The sequence below is a fragment of the Pavona decussata genome, unplaced genomic scaffold (assembly GCF_977016875.1).
Source record: "Pavona decussata unplaced genomic scaffold, jaPavDecu1.1 SCAFFOLD_91, whole genome shotgun sequence".
In the NCBI taxonomy this organism is placed as follows: domain Eukaryota; kingdom Metazoa; phylum Cnidaria; class Anthozoa; order Scleractinia; family Agariciidae; genus Pavona; species Pavona decussata.
The window spans coordinates 93,401-115,000 of NW_028145508.1; the positions used below are offsets into that span (position 1 = coordinate 93,401).

The 21,600-nt window shown below is 37.3% G+C and overlaps 1 protein-coding gene, 1 long non-coding RNA gene and 1 pseudogene across 13 annotated transcripts in view; 2 read left to right on the forward strand and 1 right to left on the reverse strand.

Moving 5' to 3' along the window:
* Positions 1-659: 659 nt before the first annotated feature.
* LOC146474039 (uncharacterized) lies at positions 660-2,809 on the forward strand (annotated as a pseudogene).
* A 7,488-nt stretch (positions 2,810-10,297) lies between these two features.
* Positions 10,298-21,600, forward strand: part of LOC146474040 (uncharacterized) — a 56,470-nt gene continuing 45,167 nt past the window's right edge. For 9 of the 12 annotated variants that reach the window (XM_085117313.1, XM_085117321.1, XM_085117320.1 and 6 more), the window contains exons 1-5: positions 10,298-10,396; positions 17,336-17,422; positions 18,348-18,427; positions 20,283-20,321; positions 20,863-20,952. In XM_085117313.1, coding sequence (XP_084973439.1) covers positions 18,378-18,427; positions 20,283-20,321; positions 20,863-20,952 — 179 coding nt within the window. In that variant the 5' untranslated portion in view covers positions 10,298-10,396; positions 17,336-17,422; positions 18,348-18,377. The remainder of the gene's footprint in view (positions 10,397-17,335; positions 17,423-18,347; positions 18,428-20,282; positions 20,322-20,862; positions 20,953-21,600) is intronic. The other 3 variants (XM_085117316.1, XM_085117317.1, XM_085117318.1) reach the window with 3 other exon arrangements.
* LOC146474041 (uncharacterized) lies at positions 13,557-14,617 on the reverse strand. The gene is made up of 3 exons (XR_014866251.1): positions 14,525-14,617; positions 14,107-14,177; positions 13,557-13,661 (listed from the first exon to the last, which is right to left on the reverse strand). It is a non-coding gene; the product is annotated as an uncharacterized LOC146474041 (long non-coding RNA).

The following is a 21,600-nucleotide window of genomic DNA, read 5'->3' on the forward strand; positions in this document are numbered from 1 at the left end:
AGATCTTTTAAGTTAGATTGCTCACTTGGTTTTCTCCTGTTTCTCCTGTTGAAGCCTAACCTAAAAAAGGGTCAAAGTTTTTACGATAAAAGAAGAAAGAGTGATGCAAAGAATGAACACTGTAAAAACTGTTCGAGTAATTTTCTCTGCTCATTTCATTCGTTGAATATGTGGAGAATTTTGACTGCATAGAACTCTGAACTCTCGTTGATCATTGTTCGTGTTGAGAATAGCCTCGCTCGTCTTTTTTCCAAGGTGCATGTTTCAAGAAATGTTGATCAATATGCACTTGTTACAGACGTTCTGTTTGTTTGAGCAAAGAAAAAATTCGTTTGCAAGGAAAACCTTAAGCACCGGACAAATCTATGACGCGGACGTCCACCGGAAGTACAAATCTGCATAATTAACTCTTGTTGCCCCTGGTTACCGTTATCGCCTCTCGTCTTGTTGACGTCCCCGACGACAAACTTTATCAAGTCCCGTTTCGTCGAAACGACGGTCATTTTTGCAACACAAAGTTTTCAAAAGGTAGGAAAAAAAACTTAAGGTAACCGATAATAAAGTAAACGAATCTTAATTTGTCAACATAAATCCATTTAACTCAATTATTGCGCGGAAAACCGACGTTCACTATTTGTTTACTTTCTAGCCGTGGCGAAATGACGGAGAATTCATCCTTGAAGAGCGGTTGTCCTCCAAGGTTTGCTTCATTTTTCCCATGTTTTGGGTTTTCAAAGTTAACTAGTTATCATTTAGCTTTTGTTATGGTCATCTCCATCTAAACAAGCGATATGTAGCTTTGAAAGGTGAAGGAAACCATTGTAATTGTAACTTGACTATTTTAATTTGTCACAGTTCTCGCATATTTCTTGGTCATTATGTAACTGCAGAGTTACGTAACCTACCGGCTAAATGCTCAAAATTAAAGAACAGTATAATCCCAAACTACAGGATTAATTACATTGAAATTGGGCATTTGATTTTTGTCAACGTATTGCAGCGTTACAATTAACAGACAAAGAAAATTAAAAATTCAGCACTTTGCAATTTATTAATTTCTATTCTTTTTTAAACTATTATTTGGTATATTTTGTTATTTCTGTACTGTTATCTATCTATAAATTTATGTACTTATTTATCTTATTCTATACTCGTGTGTGTATTCTCAATGTTTTTGTTCTGTAATTGTAGCATGCAAATTAACATTTCAGTCAATTTTAGTATTAAGCATCTTTCCTTACTTTGTATTTTTAGCTGTTTGGTTATTTTGGGTGTCTAGTTACTGTGTGTATTTATAGATTGTCAAACCTCCATGTGCGACCACCTCCCATAAGCGACCACTTATCCAAAACACCAAATTTTCCTCAGTCAAAGCACTATAGTTGGAACCTCTTGTCAACAACCACCTCTTGTAAGCAACCATGACCATGCACCTTTCGAATTTACAAGGAATTTTTAGTGACAACCTAGCACTGCTCATATTGTAACTAGGAAAATGTATGCGATAAATTCTCTTCGAATAAGTAGATATGTCAGACCTGTTCCCAGAAGAGACCCCCTCTAGTTCGACTGTCATTATAAGCGACCACCTCCAGTAAGCGACCACTAAATCTTGGCATTTTGGGTGGTCGCTTATGGAGGGATTGACCGTATTATATGTACTTATTCATTTACGTTACAGTACAAATAAACATTGTTGTTACTGTTGTTGTTGCACATTGCACAAATAACTTGTACAATGTGCAACAACATAATTTATTTTTTTAATCTGGGCCAGGTTACTATGATTATCTGACATAGAATAAAACTTTTGTTTGATTTTTCTTTTAGTTTTAAAAGGAACAATATGGTGTGGTCAGAAAAGCATGACATTTTGTTATGCAGAGAAGTGATTACCACTGACCCTTTTACAGACATTAAGAAGGGCACAACTCATCGCAGTGCAAAGTGGGCAGCTATTGCTGAAGCCCTTGTGTCGGTGAGGGACATAGATGTCCCATTCCGAGTGGACAAAAGGGCAGTGAGAGACAGGTATGTCCACTAAAGCAACTTTCACATTTTAGGACAAATATTTGTATTAAAATGCTAAAAAGTGAAAAACTCACCCAAAAAGTAAACAATCAATTAATGTAATGAAAATGTATTTAAATTAAAATACCCTAGCTGTGCCACACAAACAACTTAATTTGCATAGACAGTGAGATTGCTTCTTATCTGGTGGAAGAAGCTTTGTAAAGCTAAAAAGAAACCTTTACTTTGTGTTACAGATATAACCTCCTTGCAGACAATGCGTCTGAAAATAAAAAACGAAGAGAAGGCAAGTGGTATTTCTCCCACAAGGTCAGAGCTAGAAGAAGCACTTGAGTATCTTATTGAAAAAGAAGATGCCTCTGATGAAATTCACAAAAACAACCTGAATAAGAAAGACGACTTGGTAGAAAGAGAGAAGGCTGAAGAAGTAAGGAAGGTAGCCATGGAAAGTTTGGGGGCCACAAAGAGAAGAAAAGAGGATGAAAAAGAAAATTCCAACAAAGAACCAAAGAGAAGACGCTCAGCTGGAAGTGACACAGTAGCCTTCCTGCGGGAAAAAAGCGAAAAGGAAATGGAAGCAAGGGCAGCAGATTGTGAGCTGAGGAAGGCTCAGGTTGAGCTAGAGGCAAAAAAGCACAATGACATGTTGCAAGTATTGTAACAGCAACAACTGCAACAAATACAAGCATTTTCAATGCTATTCCAGCAACAGCAGCAGCAGCAACAGCAGCAGGCTGAACTTTTTTTCAAGCTTTTTGAGAGACTAGACAAAAAATAGTTTATCAAATGCATGATGTTCCTGAGCTAATAAATAGCCAGCCATTTCATGATTTAAATCATGGTAAATTTTGGAACATAAATGAGAAAATTTTAAGATAATGTATTTTGAACCTTTAAATATGCCCAAATCAAGTCTAAGTACAAATTTAGCACAAACACTGGGTCTCAAAAGTTGTTACATAATTATAAATTTAATGCTGGTGTCAAATCCTCTGTTTGATGGCAATAAATATTGTTAATTTCATGTGCTTGAGTGAACTATCTAATTATTTCATGAACGTTTGTTCAATAAAAAAATTATATGGCAGATACATGTAATTATAACTAACAAGCTGCATACCCCGGGTTCAGGCTAAAAAATCATCTCTCATTCCACAATTAGCACAAGCGATTGAAATGATGGTCTACTAAATAAATATAGAAGCAAAAACACCCTTTCTTCTTTTATTAAAAAAAGACCACAGATACAAATCTGGAGCTATACTGTGGCTTCTTTTGTAACTGTTAAATTAGTTTCTTTCTTAATCCCATCATTTCTTCTAGATCATATTCGGTCTATATTTTTGTATATGAATAACAATAATTATTATTCACCAACAAAATTATATACATTATATACATTTCAATGAAATGAAATTATTTACAATAATATATATTTATTGCTTTGGTCTCTCTAAAGCTTTTTAATCTTTACACTTATCAGGATAATATTATCATTAGCATTAACAGAAAACAATAGCAAAATACAATATAATCATGAACAGAGCCAAAGATTGGCATGCACGACATGAAGTATGACAAAAGTAAAACACTTCGAATACTTAGCGTAAGTAGTCTTCCAAAACTGGAGGTGGAACATCAAAATATTCAGCTGTGAGGTTACTATATAGGCACGTATAAAACAGTTCCGTAAAATGGCACCAACAATGCACATTTCCCCCACAGCACTCAAACCCATCTTTAAATTTTTTTTGAAGTCAAGAAATTTAAAGTCATTAATGATATCTCCAAAAATCCACTCAACCGACATTCGCACTTTACTCATTGACATATTGAATAACTCCATTTGTTGAGTGAGCCTTGCTGTATTTCTAAATGGAGCTTGCAAATGTATCCTCAATGGATACGCTGGATCACCATATATGCAAAGAGGAACGCTCACTGGTGAGAATGCATAGGTGTTTAAGTCACGAAGAAAACCTGACTCTGCCAACATAGCAGCATCATGCATCTTCCCTTCTGAAAATAATAAAAAAATTATATGAAGATGAATATGTGTCAAATGGGTCAAATGCTCCAGGAGGTAAACCCTGATAACTATAGCTGCCTTGAAAGGGCTCCAACAGGCTAGTTTCTCTGAGGGTATATATATGTAGACTGCAAATGTTCTCCAAGCAGTGGCTTTCTAGTCTGTTACAAAGTCATCTTTGTCATTAGTCTGGGCCAGACTTAACTAAAACAGACGTAGTTTAAAATTATCTACATCATCTACATCCGCAGTTCATATATTTACATCATTTCACTCCTCTCACGGGAAAATGGGAACATGTGTGGCTTCATAGCTCAGTTGGTAGAGCATCGCACCGGTGACGCGGAGGTCGCGGGTTCGAATCCCGTTGAAGCCTGATTTTTTTTTTCTTTTCAGGCTTCTAATTTCTAATTGCATAAATTGGAAAATTCACTGCGATGATCACTTCTCACTTTCATTAAAATTATTGTTGTTTACAAATGGGGAGTGGTGTAGCTACAATAGGTAGCTAAGATATGGAATACAAATTAGCTCATACCTACTGCACCAAACAGATTGGCAATAATTCCATTTGGAAAACTCACAGATTGGAATTTGAGGGCATGCACCCTTTTATGTCCGTTGTACACTAGCCTTTGGTCCTTTCCTGGACGACAGATTGGACGCACTGTTCCGTCGATAAATCCGAAACAATTGTCGAGAGCAGCGCCAGCACGGTGAATTGCATTTGCGTACTCTTGCAGAGATGCAGGGCTTAACAAAAATTGATTCCATTGAGTTAGTCTCTGATGGTGATTTTCGTAAATAAAACTCATAACTTCTTTGGTGATCATGCTGATAACGGGAACGGGTCGTCCAAACCGTATAGCGCGTTTTTAGTGTCAAAATTCAAACTATCAAATCAAACATTCGATCCTTCAATTCAAACATTCAATCCTTCAATTCAAACATTCGATCCTTCAATTCGAATCTGCAATTGTTCGGTTCAAACTTTCGATCCTTCAATACAAACATTCAATCCTTCAGTGCAAATATGGAATGGGTCGATTCAAACATTCCATCATTCAATCCAAATATGGAATTGTTTGTTTCAAACATTCGATTCTTCAATCCAAACACCCTTTTCTTCAATCCAGAGATGCCATTCTTCAAGTTAAACATGCATTCATTGTATTGCCTGGCCTATCATTCAGTTCAGGCATGCATTTCGTCGATTCAAACATGCCATTTTTTAATTCAAACATTTGATCATTCAATCCAAACGTGAATTTCTTCAATCAAATCCTGAAACTCAAACACTACACCATAAATTCCGCGTTCAATTTCGATAGAAAAAGCTGAAATCCTGCTGTTGAAACATTCTGCACTTTAATTTTAAGATATGAAATCCAGATTATAAATTCAAACATAGTCTCCCGACGACGTTCTCGTTTCCAGTTTTTTCGGTAATGGTGTCACGTCCGCGTCATAGATTTGTCCGGTGCTTAAGGACCCTATTTACTCTTGGAAATAGAATACGCTTCGAGTTGGTTTGGATAAATTCTGCTCGCGAAATTGGCCGCCTTATTATGCCTGCCAGAAGCGCTGGTAAAAGATGGAAATTTAAAACTTTTTAACTCTTTTCAAGCAGTTTGGTATCATACTTACCAATATTAACTTAAGATTAACCAGATTCTATTTTAGCCCCATTTTGATCTTGAGGAGTAACCTGCCAGCGCTTTGAAGCAGTGGATTGCTCCATTTGGTGCGAATTGGTGGACTTCTCTATATTTTACTTAAAAAAATATTGGCTATTTTTTGTTTTTTGTTTTACTGTTTCTCTTTTTCTGCGTAGGCCGATACAGCCCGACAATCGGCTCGCTGCAGGCGGCCAAAAAGAGCTTAGTATAAGCTAACTCTCAAGCCAGCTGAGTTGTCCATAGGATTTGCCAAATAATTTTTGTTAAAATACAAGATCCGCTACTTTTAACGGTTTGAAGATGTTGTTAGGAAGATTGCATATCAGCATTTAGTGCATGTTATATTTTAGTTTCTCTTTCACGCTCAATTAAATGAAGTCGTGCAATACTGTAGGTCTTTAACGGCATATGAGTAGATTAAAACTTTTTGCATTAATATTTGTTTCTTTATATCATAGAGCTGTACTTCTTAGGAGCGAGGGGAAGGGGGAGAGGGGTGGGGAGCTAAGGTTACATGTGTCATGATTGCACTTGTAAAAGGTTTTCTTTTGTCTGTCACTTTATGACAGGAAAGATTTTTCAGTTTTTCGGAGTTTGACATGTTTAAAAATAAAGAAAAAAAAACCCGATTATTTGGGTCATACAATGGTCTCCCTTTTTCCCGCCCCCAAGAGCGAGAAGAGAGAGCCCCACCTGAATGAAGATGTCCCACAATGTCTCGCCCTCCTGTACCTGAATTCATTTTTCAAAGTTCCATTCATCATACTATCCTACTAGTCAACCCATCTTTTTAAAACAAACAGAATTTTACAGAAAGTTATAGACGCAATTTAAAGAAGTTGCGAAAAGAAAGCCTGAAAATATTCAAGCTTGAACGGAATTTGAACCCTTGACCTGTGCGATACCGGTGCAGTGCTCTACCAATTGAGCTATCAAACCAACTGGGAGCTGGTAATTGGTAGAGCACTGTACCGGCAGCGCGCAGCGACCATGTGACCATGTGCAACCATGTGCGCAGCAGTCGCACTCGCAAGTTAGCTCCCAACACGCTGTCTATCAAAATACAGATGCTGCGGCGGAAGTTTTCAAAATTTGCACGGGAAGGAAATTCCGTACTGTAAGAGTTTCCAGCTACTACAAACACAAATTGATCAAAAGATTGTTCTTGGTTCATCGTAGTTTGATCAGAAATAAAATACAAACAGTGGTGATGCTATTCAACATACATTTTCAAAAGTGACCGTTATTTTTTTTAGTTTAAAGGGGATCCGATCAAATCTTTCTTTCCTTACAAGGACTGCTTGAATCGTTCTCAATACTGATCAAGAATCATTTAAAAAGACGGTTGTTGGGACTGCAATGATTTTACATCGGTGAAACAAAGCGACGACTTCGTGACAGGAAAACGGAACACTTCAAGGCCCTCGTTAAAAATGATAGCACGTCAGCCATTGCTGACCATGCCAAAACCACCGGACACAATATCAAGTGAGATGATTTCGATATTTTAGTGTCGGGATAAAGTGGTTATCACTATAAAATCAAGGAAACCTTGTTTATTCAAGAACTTAAGCTAGTTTTTAATGTCAACGTCAGCGGTGAGAAGCTGAAGCTTTATCAATAAGCTGTAGCTCTTTAGTAGATTCATCACCACTATATATATACAATAGAACCGCGGTAACTCGAACTCGGATAACTCGAACTCCCCCGCTAACTCGAACTGAGTCTCAATTCTCTTGAATTTGACCCAACTTTTGAGTCATTTTTACTTGATTAACTCGAACTGGGATACCTCGAAAACCCCGCTAACTCGAACTAAATTTCGTTTCCCTTTATCAAAATTTACCCCGATAACTCGAATTTTTGGTTCTTATAACTCGCCACGGATGCCTATTGAGATATGCCATTAGCATTTCTTGTTGTGTGATGGAATTCTAACACCATATCAAAGACTGGAGCAATTTGATTTAAATTAGTGCAACGAACAGATAACAAAACGTATTAGTTTCTCGTGAGATAAGTTTAATCTGCACTGTATTGTATACCGAAGTGCTGAAAATCAATAAACTATTAATTATTAACCCGAAAAATTGAATATTTTAATCGACCCCAATAACTCGAAACCCCGCTAACTCGAACAGTTTTTCGTTTCCCTTCAGAGTTCGAGTTACCGGGGTTCTACTGTAGTCTTAAAAATTTATTTAACGGTCACTTTTGAAAATGTATGTTGACTAGCATACGAAACGTCAAGTTATATAAAATGTGCAAGTTTGTTATGTTTATCACCGCTGTTTCTATTTTATTTCTGATCAAAAGATGTTTAGGGATTTAGTAGCTCGTTGCTTGGACCCAATGGCTCCGGCGTTCAGTACGAATGCGCATTTTTTTTTATTGCAATAAAAACAGCACCAGGCTTTGACTGAAGGTTGTTTTTTCATCGAGGATTAACAACTAAGAGGTAAATTGGTCACCGCAAAGAGATTCGAGTGCTGAAGTTTTCAGCGTTAGCAATCCGCTCTGAGGAAGGGCTACATTGTAACGCTCGAAACGCCAGCATCTCCGAATCTCTTTGTGGTGGCCAATTTACCTTTTCACGGTTATCAACTGTGTTGATAAACCGAAGATTAATTTCTACACCCCACCGACGCAGCACCACGGTTTCTTCAGAAACCAACCCCCCTTTTCCATCGAGGAGATAGCTTCTATAGTGGATACACAACACTGATATGGTTTTGAACTACCTGGACCTGCCATTGGAAAATTGAATACTCTAGATAGCTTTATTAAGAAGCAAAATCATTGCAGCCCCCGGGCCTGCTGAAATATGACTTACTTTACAAGGGAACTAAAAATTATCTATAAATATATGACAAATATTATAAAAACCGTAACTACTAATAATTAGGATTACTACTAATAATCAAAACTGTTCGCCATAATAAAAGTGTTTTTAAACCTATTTGTCTTACAAATCGGTAGTTTAAAGTATCTCTGGCTACGGGTACAAGAAGTAGACTCATTGCGTGGCGACAGACCATGGAGCTTGTGGCTTTGGTCCCTTACAATTTGGTCAAATTCCTCTTTAAGAATCGATAAAATCCGCGTTGGAAATGTGCTTTGAGTCGTCCTAACTGTCTTACACAGCAAACCTTCCCTACTTCCACGACCATTTTAGAATTCAGTGATAATGTAATCCACTATGTAGGCTAGAATTCAATCATCTATTAAAGGGACTTTGTGACCGCGCTGACCTGGACACTAGTTTGTCAATTTTGAAAAACGTCCACCGTAACCCGAAATCAAAAGTACGCGTCGAATACATCTAGAAATCCGCTTCAATCTTCCCAGTGTTTTATTGGATTTTCAATCTTTTACTGGAAACCTGTTTCTGAGTATGCTTTTGCTCATCCTATGGTATTATTTTATCATATTTAGTTAAAAATAGTATGGATCGCTTCTCCAACGGAACATGAAAAGAAGAGGTGGGAAACATGAAGGCGCCGGGCGGAAGAAATCGCCTGCGTTGACCAATATAACAAGAGAAATCAACCAAAAACACTGGAGAACAAATCTCCATTATATATGTGGAAAATCGCATTTTCTCAACCTGGCGAAAGCTTCGTCCGGAGGGAATCTTCGTAAACGATTCGAACTTCGCGTCATAGCTGCTTGGTTTGGAGCTCAGACGAAGACAAGCTTCGGTACACAGTCGATTATCTCCTCGACAAGGAAAACCTCTATTAGAACCTTGTTTTCTACGGGTCGAGCAAGCGTTCTTGTAATGACATGGGTTTGGTTCCTAAATTTAGATAACGGAGAAGTTGTAGAAACGAAATTATGATAAACGCAAAATATATGATTGAAAGCAGAAATAAAGCCTCCCGGTAGTTTCCGCTACAAAGTCGTTTCGCTACACTGCAGTTCAGGCGATTCGCTAATATTTGAACTCAATTTGCTTCTTATGCAAACACTGTGAAACGTAGAAACAGCTAAGATTTTTCACACGACCGGATACCGAAATAAACAATTAAATGATTCTTCGACTTCAGAGGTATTCGTTGACGTTCGGCTTTCCCTGGACAAGTCCATCAGTAAATATTCCATAGTATCAAGAAAATGAGTGTTTCAATACGACATTAGGTCTATAATCACTATAATAATTTTGACTGGCAAACACTTCGACTCGACAAGGTTTGTTTAGATTTTTCAAAGGTTGCGCTTCTCAGCGCGAGACTTGCGGATGGAGTGTGATATGCAAATCAACTAAGAAATGGTATCTAATGCGCATGTGCACCAGGTGACTGTTTTCAATAGATTGCCGATAAATTTCTGAGAAATCCGTCCAGTTTTGTTAGATATTTGACTTCCGGTTCCAATCTTATTGTTGCACGGGCCAATTCAATCATAGTTTCAACAGTTCTCCCCACTCTCCAGTATGTCTCCGGCAATTTCGTATCCAGAGTCCTGGCGACCAACCGCAGGCCAAAGAGCCTGAGGACTCTTGGTACGAAACTGTGTTTCCAGGCGAGAAGCGGCTGGCCAAAGAGTCTGAGGGCTCGTTACGACTTCCTTGAATTGAAGATCGTCTGATTGTTTTAGCGATTCGACGTGCTGTTCGAACTCTTTGGCTGTGTGTGTGATTAAATATCTACAAAAGGTAAGTAACTAACCAGGATATAAATTAAAATTCCAAAACATCGGGTTAAACATGGTTGCGAGCAATTTAAACTCATTTTCAATGCTTTCAGTCGCTCAAAGCTGATTTCAGTTATCGGGAAATCAAAAGCAAATTGCGTGCGCTGTCGAACTAGTTTAGTGGGTAATACAGTCCAGAATTAAGACAAAATATGCGGTTTGAATGTAGTTCTCTGGTTGAAAGAAATCAAACGCACCCCTTGACAGATGCGCTTAATCGTAAAAGCTTGCAAAGGTTTTATAACCTCATTGTTTGTTGAATGTTTATATGATGTACGTAGTTTCAGGGCGGAAGTAATTTAACTGGAGTAATTCTGTCGGGGTTAGTCAGTACGGTAAATTGAGTAACGCATAGGTAGGAATGAACTAAGATGAAAACATCTTTTAGTCTAATATGCATTCAGTTATATCAGGATGTTATCAGGTTGCAAATGCGGTGTCTTGCACCATTGATTATCTCAGCTGGTAAGAACACAGTTGAATCTTTTGCGTCTGGCACGTCGCAAACGTGTTGTTCAAAATCCGGTATTTGTAGAAAATATAAATCTACAGTTAATAGGCCATCTCGTATTTTTCTTCAGTTTGAATATTTTTGAAAAGGAATAGCATAAAAAAATCGAAACTGTTTGGACAATGGCATTGTGCCATCATGTTTCCTTATAATTTGTTGAACACGACACAATGCGAATCTCTTTGCGTTGTTTCCACTAGTTGGAAGTACAAATCAGAAAGAACGTTTGTTTTCGCATGGAAAGTGAAGCTTGACCCTAAATAACAAGTCAGTGAGAAGGAAAAGTAAAAGACTTTTTAAATATTTCATTTTCATTTTCATTTTTATGTCTGAGGACTTTTGTGCGCTGTTGAATATCATTAAAAAAAATAAACATTTTATTGGCGTTTGCTAGTCGTTGTAAGTTTAGGATTCCCTTTATCACACGCTTGCTCTTGGCTTTACATATCTCGCCATCAAAACAAAAAATATCAGTCGAGTTACTCACATGGATTTTTTAATTAATGTGGTAGTTAACAGGAAGGAAAATGAACTTTTCGTGACTGTGACACAATTTTTTTTTACCTGATGGAGTTCATTTATGCAAATTTGATATTGCGGCCAATTTGGGGGTTTTTCCCTTGCCAGTGACAGGCATGACGTCATTTTCTCTGAAATTAATTGTATCATTAAGTCTGCAGTGTTAACTGTTAAGGCATCAATAAAACTTGTCATAGCTTATTATGAAGAAGCATATCGAGCCAATAAATTGGAAAAACCAAGCCGTTGAATTAAGGCCATGAATATGGCCAGCTAAACAATGGACTCCAAGAAAAAATAATTCTAGACTGACTCGAGGAACCGAGCGAACGCTTAATATACAAAGTAATTCGATATCAATTCAACAGAGCATCACCACTCAATTGTATACTAGTAGGCGGTACAAACTCACGACTTCGCTCACTGAAGTCTGCTTCCAGGTTCCGGTTGTGAAACGCCTCGAATAATCAGCTAAACAGTTCGGAAAATCCCTTTATGTAAGGATAGGCGGTACTCACATTTCAGCCAATGAGAATCCTTTTTAGAATATGTATATCACGTGTCAAAACAAAGCCAAAGCAAACCAGCATTTTCAAAATGGCGGACGAAGGGAAGATTTTTTGCGAGCTTCGAGTGCTAAAGTATTGCCTTCTTTCGAGGAAAAAAGCTATTATTTTAGGAAACCAAACTTAAAGTGAGAATGTTGGATGTGTTACAGTGTTAGACAATAACGAAATCATCCAGGGAATACATTTACGCGTACTTCACGCATACACTCTGTTTTTTTTTGTAAGAACCTTTTTTATAAGAACGTTGAGGCTGAGATTAACCAAAATTTTAAGAACGTATTAAGAACATTCCTCAGGCTGAGAGTCGATTAAGAACGTTTTTATTTTGCTAATCTGTACATAAAATCAAGGTAACAAATGTAAATTAACCAAAGTGCATGTTTCGTATAACATTAACAATGGTGACACACATCTCGGTTTGTCATAATCAGCAGTTCTTGATACCATATCTCAGCAGGCAATGCTTGATTTACTGAAATACATGTAGTGTATACCATTTAATTTAAGAACATCTTAAGAACGTTGTCAGCCTCAAATCCCAAAAAAATATAAGAACGTTCAGCCTCAGCTCCAAAATTAGACGTTCTTATAAAAAAAACAGAGTGTATTTCGTCGCGATCAAGTACTCGGGTTTTTCGATTCTAGGGTCATTACGCGCGCTGAACATTACATCTCTCACAGAGAGCAAAATCTTTCAAAGACAAGCAACGTGAATTCAGGCAACATGATTCAGTGAAATCTTTCCGAATGTATTTTGAAACAGGAGCTTGGAAGCGGTAAGCAATTACACTGTCACGGTGCATGTTTTCAGTATTTCTATTGATGTGTTGATGACTCTTATATATAATTATATATAGCAGATTTTACATTGGTGTTTGTTAAAAATAAGCTTATATTAAAAAGTGTGGACAACTAAAAATTTGGAATAACATTTTATTATTACTATAAGTAATATTTGTACAATTATGGACTTTTATTAGTCTGTCTGTACAGAACCAGGAATTGAAATAAATCCTCTATGATTGGCAAGATCAACTAACATCCAGTATTTATTTTCTCTCTCAGACAGAATAATATATAAATCTTCATTAAGAGATCTGACAGATAATGCTGTACAGTATTGCCATTTTTTGTTTTACAACTCACAAAATCAATTTACCTGAACTGCAAATATGGCCAGAGACCTCGCAAGTAGTTATGACTAATTTAGAAACTATTGATTCTCCACCAAACTATATTGTTTTCACTGATTTGTTAAAGAGTGTACAGGAATCCAGTAGCATTCTAAAAATTGAAAGATACAGGCAAAGTTTGACTCATAGGGTTTCTACGAAAGAAAAAAGTTCATCTAAATGGGCTCCTGTTTAGCTTCATACTTTCCTTTTGAGAGTTTTGGGGCAGAATTTGTAATGACCTTATGCAGGGTGAGTAAGGATACCTCCTGGAATCACACAAAGCAGTAATGAATACCACCCATTAACTTATACGGATAATGTAATCATTCCTCATCACAAGAATACAAAGGAGTACAAATTTATTCCATTTTGAATGAACTTCACATCACAGTTTATAGTTTAATTGCATTATTCGTGTCTTGCATTCTTGATAGTCTTAGCTTGCTGTTGTACCTGCAAGATTAAAATACAAATTAATCATCAGTGTCCCGCTGAATAGTAGTGACATAGACCACTATAGACCACATTATTTAATGGTCTTGAAGTTGAAATCTGCCTTAATTGTTTTTCATAACTGATATAAGCATTACATTTACTGCAAGATGATGATTTGGTACTTTGAAAAAAACTAAATTCCAAGGACCAATCAAAACATGTTAGGACTATGATTTCTGTAGCATGAATCAAGTACCATTCCAACTAAAGTGGATAGTAGTCCACTACTCCACATTGCAACAATTTTGTTAGGTACTTGCTCGATCACTGATTCACCATTTAGAGTTCAATATGCCCCAGGAGCTCCCAGGTTACAAGGAGTAGAAAAGAGAGAAAAGCTTTCCTGTTTCCCTAACTACCCAAAGACGTGTCATTGGTCATATTTTTCTTCTCTGCTTCTAACCTTGATGTCCATATGCTCGTGCCCTTCAACATTGGGCAATCGTGCTCTGATTATTTCCATAACGCGTTCCTCTAATCCTTGTTTGATCCACGATGTTGATGCCGGAAATTCGACACAGTGAAGTGATATTTTGGATAAGGATTTCCATAGCCTGATAGGACAAAAAAAAAAAAAAAAGAAACCCGTAAGCATGTATTACTGCGAAAAATTATAACACTGCAATATACAGGATCTACATGGAATCACGGGGCGCAGAACCGGTGTTTGGGACCTCGAACTTCAAAATTTGTCTACCGAAAATCTAGGTTGTCTACCATCCCCACATTCAACATGATAGAAGTTTATCGATATAACAATCGAGGAAAATTATCTGGAACTTCATAAGAATACAAAAAGAACACGAAAATTGTTCACCTACCTTGAAAAACGGGACAAAAACAGGCCTACATCGCGCTGTTTAACGGACTAAAAAAATCGCAAAATCCTTTCAAATCGCCACAAGGGAATTCCAATATGGCAACCGAACCCAGCGAAGCTAAATACGTCGTGTATTATTCATGGAAAGTCCTTGATTTTGGCATAAAGAGTCTGGGAACAATGAACTCCATTCATTTTGCGATGCGTCCGCCATTTTCCTCGAGAACAATGGTTCCATGACGTCACAACTATCCTTAAATATAGGGACTTCCCGGACTGCTAAAAGGAATTACTTGTTGAGGTGGTAACAACGACGGTTCGTTTGTAAGCGAAACGGACTTGTAGAGATTATCAAAAGACACCGATAGGAAGATAAATAGTTTCTTTCTGGGGAAATATATTCATATCATGGCAATTTTCAAATACAAATCCTCCATGCAAAACGAATATGGTAGGTCAATCGATATCGACATATATATTCGAAGCTATCTTCATATTCTTCGATCTATCGTTTTCGCGATGATCGAAGCGTTCGCCGAAATTAATTTTACCCATAAGGTACCGGTGCTGTATGATTACGGGCGACTTTTTGCAAGGAAGATTTGATTTAAAGGCTTCATCTCTTGAGATTCAGATGGCCTCAGACTGCTACAACAGAATTAAGGACGGCAAGGACGGCACATGCACATGAGAAGATTAGTCCAGTCACGGGACTGGTTGCAGTTACTAGTTCCGGCCGTACTTTTTACACGATGAGACGACTAGCAGGAACAAGTTTATTCGCAGGGACCTCGTTTACACAAAGCAATAGCAATCCTCATAAAGCAACGTAGAGACGAAAAAAAAACAGAGGTCCTAAACAATGAAACTGAATTTGTTTAAATTAATCAAAAAAAAAAAAAAAAAAAGAAACCTTTGAAATAAATCGGCTCAATGATACAGCACATTCTTCAGTTATAAATTGGCTCGGTGGTTGTTTCCAGAGTCGTATATTGCTGATGGAGAACCGATAAAAAGAAACTAAACGATCAAGACCTTTAATACAGACAAAAGGGAGCACTTCCCTTAGGACCCTATTACCCTGCCCACCTTCTTCATGACCATGCTGATTTATTATGATGTTATTTAAATTAAACTTCAATATTAATGGATCTAGAAAGATCTCACTCATATCTTCTCTGATGAGAGAGCTGTGTACTCTCGATTGTTTTCGTTGGCACGTCATGATCATTGAATGATAGAGTAGAAGGCATTCAGTTTCATTACTACTAATTACACAATTGCCCAAATTTGTCGCCGAAAGAAATCCGGTAATGGCTAGTTGTCTATCACAAATCACAGTGAAGCGACTGACATGCTGTAATATTATGGGGGCAGAAAATCCTTCTGGAATAAAGGTTAGTTGTGAAAATATTGTTAATAAAATTCTTTCGGATTATACTCTAATTTAACTGCATGCGTGTGTATAAATGGTCTTTAAGTTTGCTTGAAAGTTTTAGACTCAGCTTATTCAACGTGGTACTCCGCGAAATGTGGTCAAAAATCTTTGTTATTATAATGTATAAAACAAATAGATTTCATTTTGCCGTAGGTCGGTACTCTGATAACACACAGGGGACGTCAAAACATGGTAAGAACATCAGTCACGTTCTCACCACGTTTTGGCGTCATCTGTGCGTTATCAGAGTACAGACACACGGCAAAATGAAATCTATTTGTTAACTACATCATGATTGTTGTCGGTGGACTGGTCACTCCATATGTCTAGAAATGGAGGCATTTCTACAGTGACCGACTGTAGTGGATCTGTCTGATCTAGATGTGATCTAGCGAAAGTGTGATTTCTGTAAATAGATAGACTCATATTTCTACTCATCTATTTTTTGTCTGCTTGTTTACCTATTTATTCAATTTGTTATTTTAGTTTTATTTTATTAATTTTGATTATTTATTTATTTATTTTTATTTTTTAACTGTAAACACCACATTTGTAGTATCTTGACTTAAGTTACAAAGTACATTTGCATTTAAACGAGACTTTTGCTCATATGTGATATGTGGATAAAAAAAGTTACTTAGGATTAGGCAGGATGGAGACCAGTGTCAGTTTTATCAAATGTTGCGTAAAGTTTGTAAAGGTCGTCGTAAGAGTAGCCGTTGAGCACACAAAATAATACAAACCATAGAATGTGGCTAAGACGATCAAGTGAGATAATTTGCAATAGTATGTCGGTTCTTCATTTTATAAACATATTGCATTTTGTGCTCACAATCTCCGTCACGATCGGTCGCAGTTTTGCCTTTCAAACTTAACATTAAACTGCAGAAACAACTTGTCTTCAACATAAGGAATTAACTCAGGTCGTATTAGTAGCCAATACAGTCTCGGATGTACTCGAATTTGGTTTAAAACAGGACAAAAGTAACCTAGCAAGAGAAAAGCCGCGCGCCGCCATATATTTGTTTTGCTTATTTGTTTTTAATTTTCGCGCCTCTTTATCCCGTGACGCACAATAGTGTCCTAGTCCCCGCAAGAAGAAACTAGTACCAGCCACCTTATTTTGCACTAGATTCGGCACGTGTAAAATTAGCCGTTTAAACTGGGCCTAATCCACTATGCAGGCTAGAATTCGGTCATCCATTAATTACGTTTCTGAAGGTTGCCTCTAAATTTAGTTGCTGATAAATTTCTGAGAAAAATTATCGGTTTTCTCAGAAATTTGAGTTCCGTTCCAATCTTGTTGTGGAACGGGATCGCCAATTTCATCATCACATGCTACAGCTCCCCCAATTTCCCACTTCTTTCCCACAGTGTCTCTAAGCGACAAGCGGCTGGCCAAAGAGTCTGAGGGCGGCGGTACGACTTGCTTCTTTGGCTGTGATTAAATATCTACAAAAGGTAAGTAACTAACCAGGAATATCATTATATGAATTAAAACTATAGGGTTAAAGATGGTTACGAACAATTTAAACTGATTTTCAATGCTTTCAGTCTCTCAAAGCTGAGTTTAATTTTGGTGAAATCGAAAGTAATCGAGCTACAATGGTAGCTCGTTTTAATTAGCGAGTAATCAGTTCAGAATCAAATCGTTAAAAAAAAGTGCAGTTTGAGTTTGGTCCTCTGGCTGAAATGAAATCAAAACGTGACAGAGGCGGCGGCTTATCGTAAAAGCGAGCAAAGTTTTTATAACCTCATTGTTTGGTGAATACTATAGTTTCTGGGCGGAAGTTATTAGAACGATTTTGCCGGTTTTAAATAGTCAGCAAATACGACAAATTGCGTCACGCATAGGTGGGGATGAACTAAGATGAAAACATCTTTCAAGTCTAATATGCATTCAGTTATATCAGGTTGAAATCAGGCTTTACATATTTGTGTCTTGCACCATTGATTATCTCAGTCAAAACACGTTTGAATCCTTTGTGTCTGGCAGGTCACAAACATGTTGTTCAAAATTCGATATTTGTAGAATATATAAATTTACAATTAATAAGCCAGTTCGTATTTTTCTTCAGAATGAAAATTTTGGAAAGAAAAAGCATCGAAACTGCTTGGATTGTACTCATGATTGTAATTTAATGCAGCGTGTAAGATTTAGGGGTTTTTCCTCGAGCTTGTCAATGTCATTGCGCCATGTTTCCTTATAATTTGTTGAACACGACACAATTCGAACCTCTTTTGTGTTTTCATTCGTCTAATTGGAAGTACAAATCAGAAAGAACGTTTCGTTTCGTATGGAACGTGAAGCTTGACCCAAAATAGCAAGTCAGTGAGAAACAAAAGTAAAAGACTTCTGATTTGTAATCGTTTTGTTGACTTTCAGACACCATTAGACACGTAGATTAAGGATAGCATGGCTCAGATGCCAAAATATTGGTCAGGTCAACCTTCACAAACTCCAACGTAAGTATGACAAACAACATCATATAATGCTTTTACAAACTATAACTTAGTTTACTTAAAGCAGACCAAAGAATGCCTGGTTTTATAAATTCCATAAAAACGCATATTGTTATGTAAATGCTTCCTCTGAAGGAGGTTCAATCGAAGGACTCGTTCACAGAAATGCCGGGTTTACAGGAATGACTGTTATGATCGTAATTATCACTATTTATATTGATGCCATTTAAGCGCATTGGGACTCTATTAAAATTCGCCCATAAAAACATTACAGCAGATCATATAATTGATTTCTGTTGCCATTCAGCGAGAACGGTAGTAAAGTCCGGGTCTGCATTGCTGACGTAGTGTGAGCAAAGGTCGCTTTTGTTAAACCGCAAAACGCGAAAAATGTGCACATCTCGACAATTCCACAAATCAATTCTCAGTCAGTCTCATTTCATGATTTATCTATACTGGCCAAAAGGCACCGAAGCAAACTTACTGTCCCGTGATCATGGAAACATAGAAGAAAACTCCTCCTGTCTATAAACTCACTTTGTCTCCGCCGTTTTGTTTACTCCTAACCAGCCTCTGACCGGAGGTCTTGTTGAAACATGGCAGCCAATCAGAAACACACTGAATCATAAGTATTGTTTCTCGACCAATCAAAATTGTGATTTTTCTGGCTTAATTTTTAAGTAACAAGATCAATATTTCAAAAAAGAACAAAACAACCGAAATTCTGGGAAAACCCACAATGAATTAAACAAGAGGCTATGTCTAGCCTATACTCATGCCGTACAAATAAAGGTGATTACTTAGTTATGACAATCTTTGTACAGTAATTCACAAAATTAGCAAATTGGTAATATATAACCCCACATGTGCAGTAAAAAGAAATAGCTACAGCTACGCTCTGCGGACGAACGGCTAACGCTCGAAACCTTCAGCAGCCGAATCTCTTTATAGTGACGGTGGCCAATTAACTTTTAATTATCAACTCTGTTGATAAAGCAAACATTCATTTATTTGGACACGGGTCTGCCACATGATTGCGCGATGACTGATTCAGATGCCGCTACTTTAATTTGCATTCCTGATGCATAAATTGTTCATTGTTTGCCGCCGCTTATTCGGGGGTTGAATAGGAATAATGGAAAATGGAATAAGAATATCTCTGAAAAAATAGAATAATGGCATTTTATATTTGCGTTCTTGGTCAAATAATTAAATAACGCATTCAAACCACTCCAAAGAACATTTATAATCATTTTTACGTCAATCCACTGTTTATCTTCTAGACTATGACTCGATTTTCCCGTTTTTTTTATGGGTTTACGTGCATTCTAAGGGATTGATTTCAAACTGATCAAGTTTGAGAACTCCTTCGGTAGACTTTTGTATTTTGTTGAGACGTAAGCTTAAGGCCCCGTTGATATGGAGAAAAGTTGTACCGGGAAAGAGGGTCACCTTCCCAGCAGAGTCAACTTCAGTGAGCGTTTATATAATAAAAATGTTGACCCCTTTGCCCGAACCAACAGCGCTCGTGCATGCTCTGATTGTCTCGCCTTGACGGAGTTGACCCGGCTGGGCGAGCCAAAGTGTTTATATGGAGAAAAGTTGGCCTGGCTAAGAGGGTGACCCTACCATCGAAAAAGGGTGACCCGGCTGCGCAGGTCACCCTTCCAGCCGAGCCAACTTTTTGTTTCCCAGGTAAACGGTTCGCCAAGTTTTGTAAGGAAATGTAGGAAAAGTTGGTTCGTCCAGGATAGCTCGGGTAGGCGAGTGACCCTTCTACACGGGACAACTTTTCTCCACATAAACGGGGCCTTAATCCTAGTTCTTCTGATTACATTCCAAATCCTTTCTATTGCAGTAGCATGGGAGTCGATCGTAAAAGACATGGGAAGAAAAGGTAGGCACTTGCTCGAGCTTGTAATAAATCGAACTTTTTTTGGACTGTAACTAAATGAGCTCATCGCCACGTGGTTATAATTAGATCCGAATCTTGCCTTCAGAAGGCAAATGTCAAAATAATCTTAACAGTCACTATTACCAGACAAGGCTTATTGTCATTGTTGCAAGTACATCTTTAGGACTACTGTAATAAAAATTAAGTATAATATGAATAATAACTATTGAGTTACATACATAGACTTTATTTGACTTCGGATTTCAGCGCAGCATAAGTATATTATGCTAAAATCACTTTGAATACTTTGAATACTTACATATACATAAAGACAATAGTATTTTTAAGAAAAAGCAAGATTAGCAAAATTTACAACTTGTGTTAACAAAAGACAAAGTACTAAGTAATAATTCAGCATCTCTAAAAACAGAAGTCCACTTAATATTTTCCGGTACAGTGTTCCAGGTTTTAGGAATAAAGTATGTAAAACAGTGCAAACCCGGTACCCTGCAGTCTATAACTTGTTCGTGATAATTTGTTCTAGAAGGCATAAATATGGAAGGGAAAACAAAGAACAGAGTAGAAACGAATCTAGAATCAAATCTAGGAGGTTCAGAAGGTCACCCTCTTACAGGTATGTTGATTTTCTGTGTAGTTGTAGTCGATTCCAGGGTTTTCTCGTGTGTTAATTTTTATTCAATATGGCTCCTTTTTTGGTCGTAGAAGAAACAGACTCTGATGGTATGTTTTACTTCTTTCTTGGTAACAAATAAATTTGTAAAGAAATGAAATTGCTACCTAAGTTTATCGATGACATACATTTATCTGTATTCTAACTATCAAGTTACAATAAGGATTGACACAAGTAAGCGTTACTTAAAGGTGACTCAGTAAAGGTGGATTCTCATAAACCATGCATTGAAATGGTCGTCCTGGTTGTTGAAATGCAAACTTGGAGGAAATTATTTGTCCCCAGTCTTGAGTATACTCAACGTCTTTTTCACTTACTTGACAAATTTGAATCCTGCTCTGGCCTGAAGGTCAGTTTCTCCAAAACTGAGGCCATGTGGATTTGTTCATTCAGACAAAACACAGAGACACCTCTTGATCTAAACTGGTGCAACAGCGTTAAAGCCCTAGGGATTGTCTTTACACTGCAGAAAAACTTTTATGACAAATTGAAAGACATCCGAATGCAGACAAAGTTATGAAGTTACCAAGGTCTCTCACTGTATGACAAGGTTACAATTATCAAATCACTTCTCCTTCTAAAAATGCTGTA